The sequence below is a fragment of the Artibeus jamaicensis genome, unplaced genomic scaffold, assembly GCF_021234435.1.
Source record: "Artibeus jamaicensis isolate MK-2021 breed Jamaican fruit bat unplaced genomic scaffold, CSHL_Jam_final contig_1028, whole genome shotgun sequence".
NCBI lineage: Eukaryota > Metazoa > Chordata > Mammalia > Chiroptera > Phyllostomidae > Artibeus > Artibeus jamaicensis.
Window position 1 is genome coordinate 8,154,786 of NW_026521201.1, and position 16,026 is coordinate 8,170,811.

A 16,026-nucleotide genomic window follows, 5' to 3' on the forward strand; every position below is an offset into this window, starting at 1 on the left:
GGTGAATACAAAGGTGAAGCTTCCAATACCTAGAGAAGTAGAACGATGTCCATGGTAGGGACAAGAAAGTCAGTGAGCAACACCGAAAGTGCCCTCTGTGGTGTGATTCAGAGGGAAGTGTCCTATCATACATGTGTCAGAGGTTGGCCCACGGATTTTCTGCACAGCTGGCTAGATGTTTCCCCCACATCTCTCCTAGGATGTGAAGACTTAGTGCCCTCACTGTTGACAGAAAACTTTCTTAGAATTAGAGGTAATCTGGGGTTGACTTGCCTGTAACCACCTCTTTGGCATTTGCAAATAAAAACTTGCAAAATCTTTTTTAAATGAGGACCATTCATACCCTGGCTGGTGTGGCTCAGTGGATTGAGTGCCAGCCTGTGAACCAAAGGGTCACTGGTTTGATTACCAGTCAGGGCACATGCCTGGGTTGCTGGTCAGGTCCACAGTAGGGAACGTGCAAGACACAACCAACTGATGTTTCTCTCACACATTGATGTTTCTCTCCCTGTATTTCTCATTCCCTTTCCCTCTCTCTGAAAATAAATAAGTAAAATCTTTTTAAAAATGAGCATTCTTGGTGTTGTTGTTTATGGTTGAGCTTATAAGTGAGGGGTCCTTCTCCCCAGAAGCTAATAGTACAAGCCTACACACCTTTGTGGTGCACTGACAAGACCCATAGAGTTTTTCATTTACTTTTTTAAAGGTATGTAGGTACTTAAAAATTTTTTTATTGTGATAATATATTTATAACAAAATATACAATTTTAACCATTTTTAAGTGCACAGTTTAGTGGCTCCAAGTCCACTCATATCATGCAACCACCACCACTACCATCCATGTCTAGAACTTTGTTCATCTTCTCAAACTGAAATTCCATGCCTGTTAAATGAAACTTCCTTCAGTGTTTTTTTTAATTTCATCTTTATTGTATTTTTTTCCATTACCATTTACACCCCCTTATACCCCCCACACAAGCAATCACCACATTGTTGTCCGTGTCCGTGAGTCAGTGGGGTTTTTTAATGGAAGGCTATGATGTTCTTCAGACTTGGGTCATGAGGGAAAGTACCCTGGTCAGAAATCTGTAGGAAGAGAGGTCTGTTCATGTTATCCAGAGAAGGTGCTTTCAGTTAATTCCTCACCTCTATCAGGGAGGTCTTACCTCCCAAATGTGTCCTAAGGGTATGAGTCAACTTCGGCAAAGAAAGTACCACCCCCTTGATCTACTACTACCAGGCTCACCTGTTTTATAGCAGATGGGTCAGTCATAGGCTCTTGAGTGATCAGTAAGTCCTTGCATGGCTGTCTCTAGTCAAAGTTAGCCCTTTCTGCAGTGAGATACTGCTCTGGGAGAAGATTGTCTCTAAGCTGGGGTTTTAGAAAATGAATACTTTTAGGTGAAACAACATGTTCTTCCCTTTGGAAGTATAGCCCTGCCAGCCCTTTTATTTGAATATGCCGCTAGGAGAGATTTGAGTCAAGCTACTCCAAATGTAGATTCTTGCACTGTCTCTCAGTTTCTTCATCTAAAAAACTGGGCTCATAATCCATCACTGGTACAACTCCTAAGAAGACTGCATGACATTGTGTCAGTATGGCTTCCAAGACAGCAAGTGGTTCAACACATGGAAGCTGGTGTTCTCACTGTTGTTACTGTCTGTAATTTGTTGATGTAGGTCTCCAGGTGGTTCTGAATTCCATCATCAAGGCCATGGTTCCCCTGCTGCATATTGCCCTGCTAGTGCTGTTTGTCATCATCATCTACGCTATCATTGGCCTGGAACTCTTCATGGGGAAGATGCATAAGACCTGCTACAACCAGGAAGGCATAGCAGGTAAGGGAAGATGCTGGCTAGCCAGCTCTCCAGAAGCTTCACTCTGTGGTCACTATTTTCCATTCATCTAGGGACACTGCTGCCATATGACCAGTGGTGCCTGGAAAGGCCCCTCCACTCCAGTGCTCATGTCTCCATACCATGGTTAAGTGAGAGGCAGAGATTAGTATTCTTTTTTTTTCTCTTGAAATTTTTGTCTTTGCTAAAATTGATCTCTGTTAAAACAGCTAAATGCAAGCTTTGTCCAGCACTACTAAACACTGTTTAAATGAGCTGTGTGATTCAAGAAATATCCCTTAGCCAATCTTGAACTATCCTGGGGGACTTAGATCTCTGCTCTGTTGATTCTTCAGTGTTGCTTACCATCAGAAGTCCCTTCAGGAAGGCAGCTTTGCCTATAACCAGCAGGCTGGGTCCTCAGGAGCTGGCCCTAACTCCCCCGCTCTTAATATTTTTCACTTCTTCATTCCTAGGCAGAATCCCTGGCCCTGTATCTCACGCAGGGAGGAGGATGCTGGGTGGGGAATCACCTCCTTGCCAGCAATGATACTTCTTTCCTCCAGGAAAAGGTTTTGCTCTACCTCACAATTTCCCCAGGACTGCTCTACTACAGTCCTTTCCTTTTTGAGATTTTGCTCTCCATCAACATATTTTACAAGCAATGCTGGCTCATTAAGCACTTCCTTGAGTAGGTCTAGAGTTTTGACTTATGGAGTATAATATCAACGGCTGTCTTAAATTGCTAAAATCTCAGCTTGACCTTTAAAAAACATTTAAACAGACATTAACAAGGCTCTTAAACAGACATGTAGTGTAGCGTAACATAAAAACTTGTTGGAAAAAATACCCCCCCAACAAGGGGTTATTAATGTTAAATTTTCATGATTTTTTACCCTCAAACAACATCTTGCATCTTAGTTTTTTGCACCTTGGTGAAGAAAGGGGAGTGTGTTTTAAGCATTAAAAGATAGCTAACTTCTCTCCATCTGCTGCTTCTCATTTCTATTCAGCCCAGAAATTAAATTCAATTTGACCCCTCCTACTTTGGGGCACTGGAAAGGGATATCACCTATACAACAAGGAGTAAAATGGATTATTCATAGTCAGAAAACAGAATGAATTACCCAATCTGGATGACCCGGTTTAATTGGATATATTGGGTTTTTGCAAGGTCACTGCAACAGTCCCTAAAAAACAAACAAAAAACTATAAACCCACAAACACACAACTGTTTTTACTTTTTTGATGGAGAGTCTGTTTCTCTCACTCTAGAGAGAACTTCCAAATTACTTGGATCATAATTGTATAAAATAAACTATCATGTTAAAAAGAGCTCTATAATATTGGAACAACAGGTCTTGCTTTTAGCTAGAATTCTGAGGTTCCAGCCTTTCTTTAAGAAATACCAAATAATGCAATGAATACTATTTTCTTCTTGAGTTCAAATCCTTTCCTATGTTCAGTTTGATCTATAACTAGCCCCAAGCCAATAAATTTATATTAATTTTGTGGCTTTGTTAGAGCTCATTCTAAGTCCTATTTAGCAGCTGACTATAATGTGTTTAAAGTTTGTGTAGTTGTAATGAAGTGATTGATGACCCATTTAACCCAAAGTCCTCAGGCAGTCACTGGGATCTTGTGTCTCAAGATCCCCATCAGTTCAGCAGTGGGTGATGATGTGGCTCTCACCAACAACATGCTAAGTGGTGGAGAGTGAAATGGTGAAATCCTGCCATACAGCCAAAGAGGGCAGTCTTGCCCTGTGGTCCAGTGTCTGTACACCACTCAGAGAAGGGGCACTATTCCCCAAACTGCACATGGCTTCTACCATCCTGCTGGGAAAATAGCAAAAGTGTGTTTTCTCCTGGTAGCAGGGTCCTTTAAGAGCCTATGCTAGCAAACAACCCTGAATGTTGCTTGGACGTCACTGGCCTTTGTTGTACCTTTCAGTGGCCACACATGGCAAGGGAATGGTGGGCATGGTACACAAGGGGGATACAGGACAGGACACTCTGTACTACTGCTGGACAGTCTGGTGAAAGAGCTACCTCACCTCTTAAAAGTTAGTGACATCCCTCCTTTTAGGATAAGGCTGAAACTGGCCTCACCAATTGGAGTGGCCAATATAGAACCATATTATTGTCCATCTTGGATAGTAAACAGGACCAGGAAAAGTACCAGAAGATGCATCAGATTATTTATGTGGTGGGTTTTACCTTCACCCTGTAAGTTCAGAAGGGGAGGTGGCTCTCATCTTGGACACGGCCATCAGCCCTGGGATTCAGGTTGTCAGAGGCCAGACACGGAGAGAAGTGTTTGGTTTCCCCCACAGAATGGGGAGCCATGCCAGCTCCACTGGGAAGGTGACCTCACTCTCTGTGTGGATCCAGAATCTCTGCTGGGAAAAAGGAATGAGGATACTTGGCTGCAGGAGCCTTTCCTCTCCACAGTGCAGTTAGAATGTCACCTATCCTCCTAAGCCTGCTGTCTGATGATAATTCAGGGCCCACTTCATCGTCCTGACAGAACCTGGTACAGCTGTTGGCAAGGCCTCTTCCTCCACCCACACAGTGACAAACACTGACGAGGAGAAAAAATGTACAGAAGCCTGGAAATACTTGATGCAGCTAGAGCAGAAAACCAAAAACCTGTAGTCTTTGAAACCAATTCCAGTGCGTTTTGGACAGTTTTGTACCACCTTTGAAATAGGTGATTTTTAAAAAAAAAATTTAGACTTTGGACTCAATTAGCATATTTTCTGCAAATTTAGATTGTATCAAAGTGCTTGTCAGCCTTTGTTAGAATATTTAATGAAATTTACATTAAATTTGAGGAATATTTTTCCTCAAAGTGGAAGATTTTTCTATTTTGAGATTATTTTTCTGACTGAATTTTATGTGCTTGTAAATTTTGGACTACATTGGATGTTGGGCCATGTTTCCCATAAAATCTATAAAGAAAGATCTGGAGCTGGCCAGGTGAACCATTATTCTGTGTATGTGGCCCTTGTACCCCTGGAGAGTGGTCTCAGAAGAGGCACTATTTCCACAATCCTCAAGGGATCTGGAAGGCGCCTTCCTTGTTCCTCCATAGACACGTCACCATATGCTGAGACCTTTTGTTTTTGGTTGTCCCATCTGGTTGATGGTGCTTTGAGACAGGTCACTCTGAACAGTTGGTCCCAACATAATAATTACTCCTGAGACTGGCAAAGAATGAGCTGACTAAAACCTAGAAATTGAATCACTTTCATGCTATTCACTCCTTAAAATTGAGTTCTAAAAAAGTAACTGATTTTGTATTTTGTATTTTTCCTGGAACCCCCAAGTGGCATTCTCCCAAGATTTCATGGTCTTGTTGACATTGACAGCATTTCTAAACTTTATCTCCCAATCTGGCCATCATTATTATACTGCAAACTTAACTTGGACTTTCCAGAGTGACGCTTCCCCTCCCAACCCACATTGCTTTATTTCTTTCTCCTTTCTCAGGTTCTGACTTTCCCCCCACTAGGACGTCATTACTCTGCAGAGGAAAACCAGCACATTTTCCCATTACAGCTAACTTCCCCTCGCTCTCCAGTGCATGTTCCAGGGACCTGCTGATTTGTGTGTGTTCACATATTTTAAGTGTTCCATTTAGTGCTTTTTATAGATATCTATTTTTACCAGATCATCACTGCTTCTTAATTGTTCTCAAATCTTTTTTTTATTATTGTTCAAGACATTTAAAATAGAAGAGCGGCCCTTGAGCCTTTAGATAATCTTTCTGAATCTCAACCCTTTCTCTTTTATTAGAGACCACTTCCTCTTCATGCTGTTTATTTTCAAAATAATAGTTTTAAAAACCTGAAATATGTTTTCCTTTCTTAAAGACAGTCAGAACTCACTTTGCCATCCTCATGTTTTCTTTATTTCTGCTCACATCAGGAACTGAAAACAGAGAGAGATGATAGATTAGTAATCACAACGCAAATATTAATAGCATCTTTATTGCACTAAAAAGCAAAATGGGAAAAAAAGAGATGCAGGTCTTCTGTCTTTCCCTTCTCTTTTCACCCCATCTTTCATATCATTCCATTTGGACTTTCATAACAGTGACGGAATACATCATTCTAGAAGAGCCATCCTGAGAATGGGTGGGGAAACAACAGAGTTTATGGTCTCTGGTTCTTGGTTTTCCAGCCTCTCAACTCTCAATATTTTAGGTACTCACTATCTAATTTTTTAAGTTTGATATTCACTTTTTAGTTTCCCTCCTTTTATAGCCTCCTCTTGTTTAAGCTCATATCCAAGTCTTCAAAGAGTTCAAGATTTCGAAAGTCACAAAAATTTGCTAGAGTTCAGCTACAGGAAAGTAGCCCTCCTGGGAGCCAGACTCTGGAGTTGGGAAATGGTGTGGATGGATACTCATTTTCTCAAGCAGCCCAGGGCCAGTGAGTGATGCAGACCTGTACACCTCAGTGATCACATAAACATCTATGTACAACCTGAAGCACCTGGCCAAGGATGAGCCAAGAGGCAGCACTGTTCACAATAGCCCAAACCTGGAAACAGTCCAAATGCCCACTAGCTGGTGAATAGACAGTGAAATGTACATGTATATGAGATTTCTAGAAAGATAAAGATATAGTGACAGAATGCAGATCAGGTTGATAGGACAGGAGCAGGTTGACTGCAAATAGGCACATGGTAATTTTAGAGGATGATGGAAGTGTTTTAAAATGGATTGTGGTGATGGCTGCACAACTGTACACATTTACTAAAAATAATTGAGCTGTACATTTACATTCATGCACTGTAAGAAATGTACATTATATTTCAATAGAGCTGTTTTAAAAAAGAGAAAAAGAAAAAACCCAAGAAGAAACAATCTGGCATATATTTCCAGCCAGACTGCTCAACTCCATTCTCTTAAGGATTATCTCTTATTTTTTTAATATATTTTATTGATTATGCCATTACAGCTGTTCTATTTCCCCCTTCATTCCTGTCCACCCTGCACACCCCCCCACCATTCACCCCCCTTTAGTTTATGACCATGTGTCTCAAGTTCTTTAGATTCTACATTTCCCCTACTATTCTTGCCCTCCCCCCATCTATTTTCTACCTACCATCTATGCTACTTGTTTTCTGTACCTTCTCCCCCCTTCTTTTTCTCCCATTCCCACTCCCCTGTTCCTAACCCTTTCATATGATCTTCATTTCTATGGTTCTGCTCCTGATCTAGCTGTCCTCTTAGTTTGCTTTTGTTTTAGGTGTGGTTCTTAATAACTGAGTTTGCTGTCCTTTCACTGTTCATCTCTTTTATCTTTTTCTTAGATAAGTCCCTTTAACATTTCATATAATAAGGGCTTGGTGATGATGAACTCCTTGAATTTGATCTTCTCTGAGAAGCACTTTATCTGCCCTTCCATTCTAAATGAAAGCTTTGCTGGATAGAGCAATCCTGGATGTAGGTCTTTGGATTTCATGACTTGGAATACCTCTTTCCAGTCCCTTCTTGCCTATAAGGTCTCTTTTGAGAAATCTGCTGACAGTCTGATGGGAACTCCTTTGTAGGTGACTGTCCCCTTAGCTCTTGCTGCTTCGAGGATTCTCTCCTTCATTTTAATCTTGGCTAATGTAATGATGATGTGCCTTGGTGTGTTTCTTCTTGGGTCCAACTTCTTTGGGACTCTCTGAGCTTCCTGGACTTCCTGGAAGTCTATTTCCTTTGCCAGATTGGGGAAGTTCTCTTTTATTATTTGTTCAAATAAGTTTTCCACTCATGGCTGTTCCTCTTCCCCTTCTGGTACCCCTATAATTCGGATGTTGGAATGTTTAAAGATGTCCTGGAGGTTCCTAAGCCTCTCCTCATGTTTTTGAATTCTTGTTTCTTCATCCTTTTCTGTTTTTTCTTCCTTCTGGTCCACTCCTTTGATTTGAGTCCCAGTTTCCTTTCCATTACTATTGGTTTCCTGTGCATTTCCCTTCATTTCAATTAGTTTGGCCTTCATATGTTCCTCTAATTTGTGACTAAAATCAACCAGTTCTGTGAGCATTCTGATCACCAGTGTTTTGAACTGTGCATCTGAAAGTTTGGCTATTTCTTTGTCACTTAGATTTATCAGCTCTGGGGCTCTGATTTGTTCTTGAGCCATGTTTTGATCTGTTCGTATCTGTTACATAGGAGGAGCGGAGCCTTAGATGTTCACCAGGGTGGGGCCGCCCAGGTCACTGGTTTGTGACACTGTATGTGGGGGCGGGGTCAGAGAGGGACAACAGCAGTCCCCTCTGCCTCTTCCCGCCACTGGGGCCTGTGCGGTTCATCTCACTGCTGGCTCCTTCACTGGTTTACGGTTTATCTGTGTGCGAATGTGTGACCACAGTCAGTCCTCAGTGGGTCCACCGCCTTGCACCCTCAATGGGTCCGTCCGCTGCTACTCCACACCTGGGATCTGCCCACGGCTGCCGGGCACCTGGGTGGCATGCCCAGGTCAGTCTGGTTGGTCTTTCCTGCCCAACCCTGCTCTGCTTTTGGCTCTGCCCCTCTTACTGATTTGGCTGAAGGGTTTGTTGTTGTCAGACTTCCATATAGTTCAATTTTCTGTGGTTTGGCTGTGTTTTTGTTGCTAAAATCTTGTTGTTTTTAATCTTGGTTGTGCAAGAAGGCAAAGTGTTTCCACCTATGCCTTCATCTTGGGGGAAGTCCAGAATTATCTCTTATTTAAGGATTAATATTCTCTTCCTGTCTTCCTTTTGGGAGTAAAGTTTCAAATCTGAAGCCACAAAATGAGAAAGAGCCAACCAAGCACCAGTCTTCAGTCCAGAAGGATTAGACAGTGCCATTGCTTTGATACAAATGAAACAAGAAAAGATTCTGGGTGACTCATTATCTCTAAATGAAGAACTGGAAGTAAATTCTCTCTGGCGCCATATTTTCACTGTTGTTAGAGGCAATCATTTATTTGTTACAACTGAAGTCCATTCTGTTTACTTCTGTTAATTTCTACAAGTATGAGACAATGTCCTTAAGTTCGCAGACCTTTGTGAATTCTACACTATTCCCTTCCACAGCTGGGACCAAGACTTCATCAGTATTTCTCTATTATTATACTATAATAGAAATTCTTAGATCAATCAAATCTTATTTCAATTTACTAATGATCTCTGCACCAAAAATGTAAACCTCATCTTAATGTATTGACTTTTTAGCAGCTGTTTCTAGCATGCAGAATTAGCCCAGGCACTGTAGCCACAGACGCTGAACTGTTTTCCTGAAAAGGCCCTATTCATACCTGCCTGGTGGTCTCCCTGCCATCCACTGGCACTCTGTCTTCAGTTGAGGTCAGGAAATGATTCTTTCTTCTGAAAGGTCTGAGTTCTGGTGAACCAAGGGTGGTGCTGCCAGGTTCCACTTAACCTGCATGAAACAGCGGAGCTTGTGCTTGGTCAGGGTTGTAATAAAGATGGCTACAGTTTGTCCTTTTCCCACAGTCAGAATTTACTTTATCCTTCATCCAAATGAGGCATCCTTGACAAAGTGACTTGTATCCCTGGTAATGTATCATGTAATATGTTATGGAACCTCATATAGTCTCAAAGTGCCACTGGATGGGATCTGTTGGCTAATTGTGTGGAATAGTCTTCCAGCCAACATACCCTCACTCAAAAGTCTGGTATTTCATGCAAGTGCCTGTAGATATTTTACCACCAAAAGAAAATATGGACTTCCTATCATCTTCCAGGATATTTTCCACTCAAAGTGGTTACATAGTCATTTTTTCATTGGCCATTTGACTACGATGCTGACATGTTACAACAGAATGTGCAAATAACCCTACTGTCTTTGAAGCCAATCACTGGGCTTAAAATGCAGTTTTACAATAATTAATTGAACACACTGACATTCTAAATCAACAGCAGCCTAAAATGTATACCTAGTTCCTTACATTGTTTAGTTCATACATGAGGGAACACATGAAACATGTTCTGATCACTGTTACCATGGTGGTTGTGCCTATCCCATCAACCTTATCCTATGCCTTCCTTTCCTGTCTGACTTCTTGCTCCTTTTTTCTTTGCCCATCTCTCCCTCCCCTCTGTTCTTCTCCTCTCCCCTGGCCATTTGAGATGCCCCAGCAGAAGACGACCCCTCCCCTTGTGCTCTGGAGACAGGCCATGGACGGCAGTGTCAGAACGGCACCGTGTGCAAGCCCGGGTGGGACGGGCCCAGGCACGGCATCACCAACTTTGACAACTTCGCCTTCGCCATGCTGACAGTGTTCCAGTGCATCACCATGGAGGGCTGGACAGATGTGCTGTACTGGGTATGTAGCTTGTGACACACAGAGGCAGGGAGTCCAGAAGGCTACAAGGACTTCCTTTCCTCAACTCTCCTTGTTCATCCTTCCCATGATTTTGATGGAGAGGTTGATGAATTTCTTTGATTTCTTTCAAGTCTTTTATGAGAGACAAAGCATGAGATGTTCACCCTAATGAGTCTCTCTCTGTCCACCAGCCTAAGAGAAATGCCATCTTTCAGTGTGTCTTCCACTGTTTCTAGTGAGAAACTCTGGCATGTCCCCGATGCCTGGAACAAGGTTGCCATTTATTCCCCCACCCACTCTTGGGTTTCCTTTCTTCTTATTTTCATCTTGCCTCTGTCCCCAAAAGACAGATAGATTATTAATTTTTAGGGCTAAAGAGGAAAGTCAGGCCCAGTTCTCTAAAAAGAAGCCATTTTTATTGAATGGTGTAACATTACAGCATGCTATTTTTATTTCTTATGTTAATCTTACTGTATCATATTAGAATAGTCCAGACAAATACATTATTGTCATTTTTACTGATAACAAAACAGGCTTTGGCTTATGTGATACATATTTGGAAATAGTACTTCTTAAGTGTCAACCAGTCAGCAATGAATATTGTACTTTAAAGATGCCCCTTTTATTATCCACCAACCAACATTAGTTTGCCAACCTTAGAAGTGCCAGATTTTTGTACAGCCTGCCCCATAGGCAGATATACACACCATATTCAAGCTCTCTTTATTCTGGCAGAGTTAAATCCATTATTTGTAAAAACTTCAGAAAATATAATTCCTTATACTGTCTCCTATTTCAGCATGAGATATGATTTGCCAGAATCCAGTGTTGTTTTCCAACACTTGGGTGAAAAATGTTTGTTGCCATTCTTGAAAATACCATCTCACCTAGCATTTTGCAACTAGTGAAATTTATCTGGCCATTCAGAAAGCCACATAAGAGCCTGCTTAGGGAATGGTGCCTGCACACTACAGCAGTGGAGAGTGGAGGTGGGGCCTGCAATGTCTTCCCACCAAGAAGAGGGGCCAGATAGAAAGGAACTAATGCCACAAGGAAAGTTGACTTTTTTCCTGAATCAGAAAAGTTTTGTAAGAGCACAGAGATGTGATATAGCATACTGTAGCTTCTAAATTTTTTAATAAGCATCATGTCTTATTGATTCAAAACCCCCCTTTCCCAGTTTTTATGTTGTAGTCCACATGCTGAATCCCAGTGGTGCTATGAAATTTGTAGCTCTCTGCAAATGACTACTTGAAACCTGCCTGAACACCTCTACCTAGCAAACATTTATTAAGCATTCCTTGCATGCCAGGGGTGCTTCTAGGTACTGAGAATTCAGACCTAAAAAATACCCAGACTGAAAAGCTCAGCCTAGGGAAACACACTAGATTATAGCTGAGTAATGGCAGCATAGCTGCAGCCATGTTGGGACAGTTGCTGTGTAGTGATACTTCTGAAGAAGACAAAGGTCAAATCACCCCTTCCTCAAACTAAAATGAAACATGGAAAAACATTTCTTAGACACATGCTGAACAAGAACTGGTTTTAAATGATTTGTACAAAGAGAAGGAATTGAACTTGTTATGCTTAGGCAAATTTATTTCATTTAGCAAAGCTGATCAACTTTCCCAGTGGCCCTAACTGGTGCTTCTGCCCTGGGTGGACACCTCAGGCCAGCCAAGGACAGAAGCCTCTTTCTGCAAATGGGCAATTTCTGCCTATGGGCCAGAAAATGTGATTGTATGGAACTGCTTTGGAGCTTCATCTTGTAAATTTCAAACCCATGCTTTAAGTTGCTATGGAAACACCTTCCATGGCAGCAAATTGAGGGCAGGGTGGCAGTGGGTGAGTGGGTGTGGGGTTGATGGGAATAGGTATAATTTACTTTGCTGATGGCCCTGATGTATTTTTGTGATCTTCCTTCATCACTCCCTCCCTTTCCCTGACTACAAGTCATTGATACTCCAACAGCCAGATGTGGCCCAAAGAAATACTGTCATAATGACAGCTGGAGTAGGGAATGAGAACAAGCACTGAAATGCAAGTACCACTTTTCAGCAGCTGTGTTGTGTTTTCTCCCCTGGGGTTTGTGTGGTAGAGCTCAGGCTGAAAATGGAAAAAGTGTCAGAGGTGAAGAAACAGTCCCAGGCTCATGGGACATGCCTCTCTCTGATTTTCCCAGCACCTTTCCCACTGGCCATGTTGTGTGTGCATGTGTGCACATTCACACGTGCACACACACCTAAAGCTGAGAGATAGCCTTGCACTTGAGTGTTCATGATGGAAGCACCTTCCAGCCCAATGTTCCTGCTTTCAGGCAATTTCTCTAATTGCTTTGACCTTTCTTTGGCCATTTTATTCTTCCTTCCTTCTTCTCTGTCCCTCCTCCTTCTTCCCCCTTGAGCATTCCTTCTCCTGGTCTACAGGCCTTTATCTGTAAACCCACAGACTCTTAATTCTCCATGTGCTTTAGTGTAACATGGAGCTTTCTAAAAGGAAGATTCCAAGACTTCCCTCTAAGCCCTTGGATTATAAGCTCCAAAGTTAGAACTCAGTATCTGCATTTTGCAAAAGTTCCCTGGGTGATTCTGATGCTCAAGATAGAGTTTGAAAAACCTCAGAAGTTTAAACTATTGAATTCAAGTGGTGTGGCTTTGATGCTCTGAATTTGAACTACTCTAGAGAGATAGTTTTCATTGAAATTGGGGAAGTAGGGTCTTCTACCCAGAAGAATACATTTCTCTTCACATCCAAGGGACAAGCCTGGAGGACATGGGAAGGACCAACCGAAATTTTCAAGTATGGCAAACTCAGAGTTAGGTTCCTTCTGAACCACTAAACAGCTGGTTATAGAATCCTAGGGAGAGACTAGATGATCACAGCAGTAAATATGCGATCGATTCAATCACTAGATATTGCCTGGGATAGAAGAGACTCAGGAGGTCACCGTAGCAAACAGCAAACTCCTGCCTCCTGCCATGGAAGATACTGAGTCTGTTTTCCGTTTTCTCTGACATCCACTATTTGATCCCATTGTTGTGATTTTGAAGAGTTGGTGGACTAAAAGTAAAATCTAACTCAGTCAAGTAAGACTTGATATTTTTTTTCTGCTTTTCAACCTTTGGCCATATACTAGGTCAAGAACCCAATAAGCTGAATTAGCTTAAAACATTGCTTGTACCTAGTGCCCTGTTACAGAGGTCTGCAAATGACAAGGTATGGGGACTGGGAAACTAAGACAAAACTCAGGTTTGGACTGTCATTTCCTTGGGAAATGGCTTCTTCAGCTAAAGCCTCTCCATTTACTCTCAGAAAGACTACACCTCTTCAGAACTAGGGGAAGAGAACTGATCTCATAAAAAGTGCCAGCTTTCTTTGGAAGCAGTGAAGCACCAAGACAGGGAGGAACCTAGGGTTTTATGGAGGGACCATTGCTTTCCAATTCTACTTTCAGGTGTGTTTGGTTTTTTAACTGAAGGTCCCTAGCAGCTTTCTGCATATGATTCATGACTACTTGTCTTACATGGTTCAGTTATGTGCCTTCCTAAATGTGTAACAGGCTGCTAGATCAAAATGATATGTTGGGTTCTCACATTAGGGTTAGTTTGAAACTCTGAATTATCACTCCTGCAATAGCTCACAATTAAATAGCTTAATATCAGTTCGTTATCTGTTCAGTGCTGGCTTGGGCCCAGCACTTAAAATAGCTTTATCCATGCTTGGGGCAAACAGAATAACAGGGCTACTGAACTGGGGTTGGAGCTCCCAGAGCAGGTCACACGTGAGAACTGTGCAAAAGGAAGGAGTAGTGAGAACAGGCACCACATAGGAATACACTTTTCCAGGTCTGTAGGAGTCTAGACACCTGCATAATTCTTCATGAAGTGGATCATGTTGTCATCTCCCTTGCTGAAGCCCTTCTGCTCCAGGGCCCCTAGGAGTAGTGCACAATGTGCAGCACAGTAAAAAGCACTCTAGTCTATGTTTTGCTGGACTCATGCTCTTTCCCACCCTACCACCATCAGGGTCACCTTCTTCCCAACACCCATTGCCACCCTCCTGGTTTCTTCTACTGATTTGAAAATATTAGCAGTTGTGCTTACAAATAATATTAGAAAGCATACTTAATGAGAAATCATATAAAGGAAATATTTTTATCACACATAGTGCCTTCTGTAGTATCTAGATTACTTTTGGTTCAACTGGAGAGCTTGGGAACAAAAGTATAATGTTCTAATCTTAGTCATAAGTCAGTTGTCAACACTATGGCTTGTCATTCCACTACATGTCTGGACATGCTGGAAAGACGTTCCTGCCAAACACACACTCACAGGTGGACCTGAATTCTATTGATGACCTAATAGTCATTCTAAGTGAAGAGCCAAGAAAAAACCTTCAAGTAATCCAGAAACAGTACCCTTGGCTCTTTAACAGGTACCAGAGTGGAGAAAATGGTGGGTCCTACTTAGGACCCTGTGGTCTTTAACTCTCAATCTGCCTCAGAGTGTTACCCACTTAGCCAGCTTTACACAGAGCATTTGTTATCCCAAATTTAAATAGTTGGTTCATAAACATATTAAGAAAGAGAATTAGCACCTCTCAAAATGATTATTTATTTACTTAATGGGTTTTACTACATTCATTGCACTGGTATTAGGTGAGTCATTAGGACTATTCAATAATTCAATTTGACAAACATTTATTGAGTATTTACTATGCTCCCAGGGCTGAGTGGGGCCTGGGGCGGGACTGGTGAGGAGGAGAAAAAGGCTTGCCCTCAAGGAGTTTAGGGTCTAATTGAAGACATGGGTCACACAAAGAAATACATCCTAGTAATACAGAGCAGTACACTCAGTGAGGGCAGAGAGAGTGTTGCAGGGCACAGAGCAGAGAAAGGTAGGATTTTGCTGCCCTTGAGGCTGGAAGAGGAGGACAGGAGGAGGCTCCTCTGCCTGGGACAGTAAGCTTTGTAACAGTTCGGGAGACTGGACAGAACTGTGTTTTAGCCTCTCAACAGACCCCCAAAATAGTGTTCTCACCCAAGTGTTGAAAGGCCATCTGTGGGGGTGCAGTCCCAGGCATCATAGTTAACCCATGCCTGGTGGTGGCTCAGGACAAACAAGCATGTCTTCTTGGCTATGAGCCAGCTGTCCCCTACACAGGTGTCATACTGGGAGCTACCATTCCACTCTCCAGGGCTCCTAACCTCCCCCAGGTTCTCAGTGCATGATCCTATATGAGTTGAGTGATTTTTAAAATAGATTGTAGATGGAGGCGTTAATGTTGTTGGCTTGCCTTTCTCTCTGCTAGAGCTTGTTAGTGTCTTTCCCACTCAAACCAGGCTTTTTACTGCATTGCACGGCACTTACAGGTTTTCTGTGCAAAACAATAAATAGGTGCAGGTAGACCTGTTGCCTGCCTTGCTGCTCACTCAGTGACCCATGGGTGGACAGCCCATGTCCCAGCAAGCAAGGTGGCAGAGGTCATGAGTAGAGGTTACAGACTTATCAAGTCATTGCTCATAGCACTGGTACACTTGGTGGCAGCAAATCCTGTCTTCTAATGACATTCTGTCTATAGTGCTGTGACTTTTCTGGGTTTACACCTCCTGCCTTTGTTAGCAAATGACAGCCTCTTGGTGTTCACTGGAACTGTTCAGTTTTTTTAGATTCACAGTGGCTGAGCCATAAACCTTTCAGAAAAAAAGTGGCACAACTTGAAAACTCATGGAGATCAGCTGAGATTGAGAGTAGCCTGGAGGGAATGGAGGCCAGGAGATGTTCCCTCTATTTTTTCTTTTTAGGGAAAACTATACCTTGATTTAAGGCTGGGGTTCCCCCCAAGAAATTAGATATTGATTTCAGAAGGGTCTTTTG

General features: G+C 42.2%; 1 protein-coding gene across 18 annotated transcripts in view; it reads left to right on the forward strand.

Annotated features, from left to right (window-relative positions):
• Window positions 1–16,026, forward strand: part of CACNA1C (calcium voltage-gated channel subunit alpha1 C) — a 657,076-nt gene that overhangs the window by 439,379 nt on the left and 201,671 nt on the right. For 17 of the 18 annotated variants that reach the window (XM_053662750.1, XM_053662779.1, XM_053662780.1 and 14 more), the window contains exons 6-7: window positions 1,681–1,839; window positions 9,954–10,150. In XM_053662750.1, coding sequence (XP_053518725.1) covers window positions 1,681–1,839; window positions 9,954–10,150 — 356 coding nt within the window. Of the gene's footprint in view, window positions 1–1,680; window positions 1,840–9,953; window positions 10,151–16,026 lie in introns of those variants that run through there. The other variant, XM_053662787.1, reaches the window with a different exon arrangement.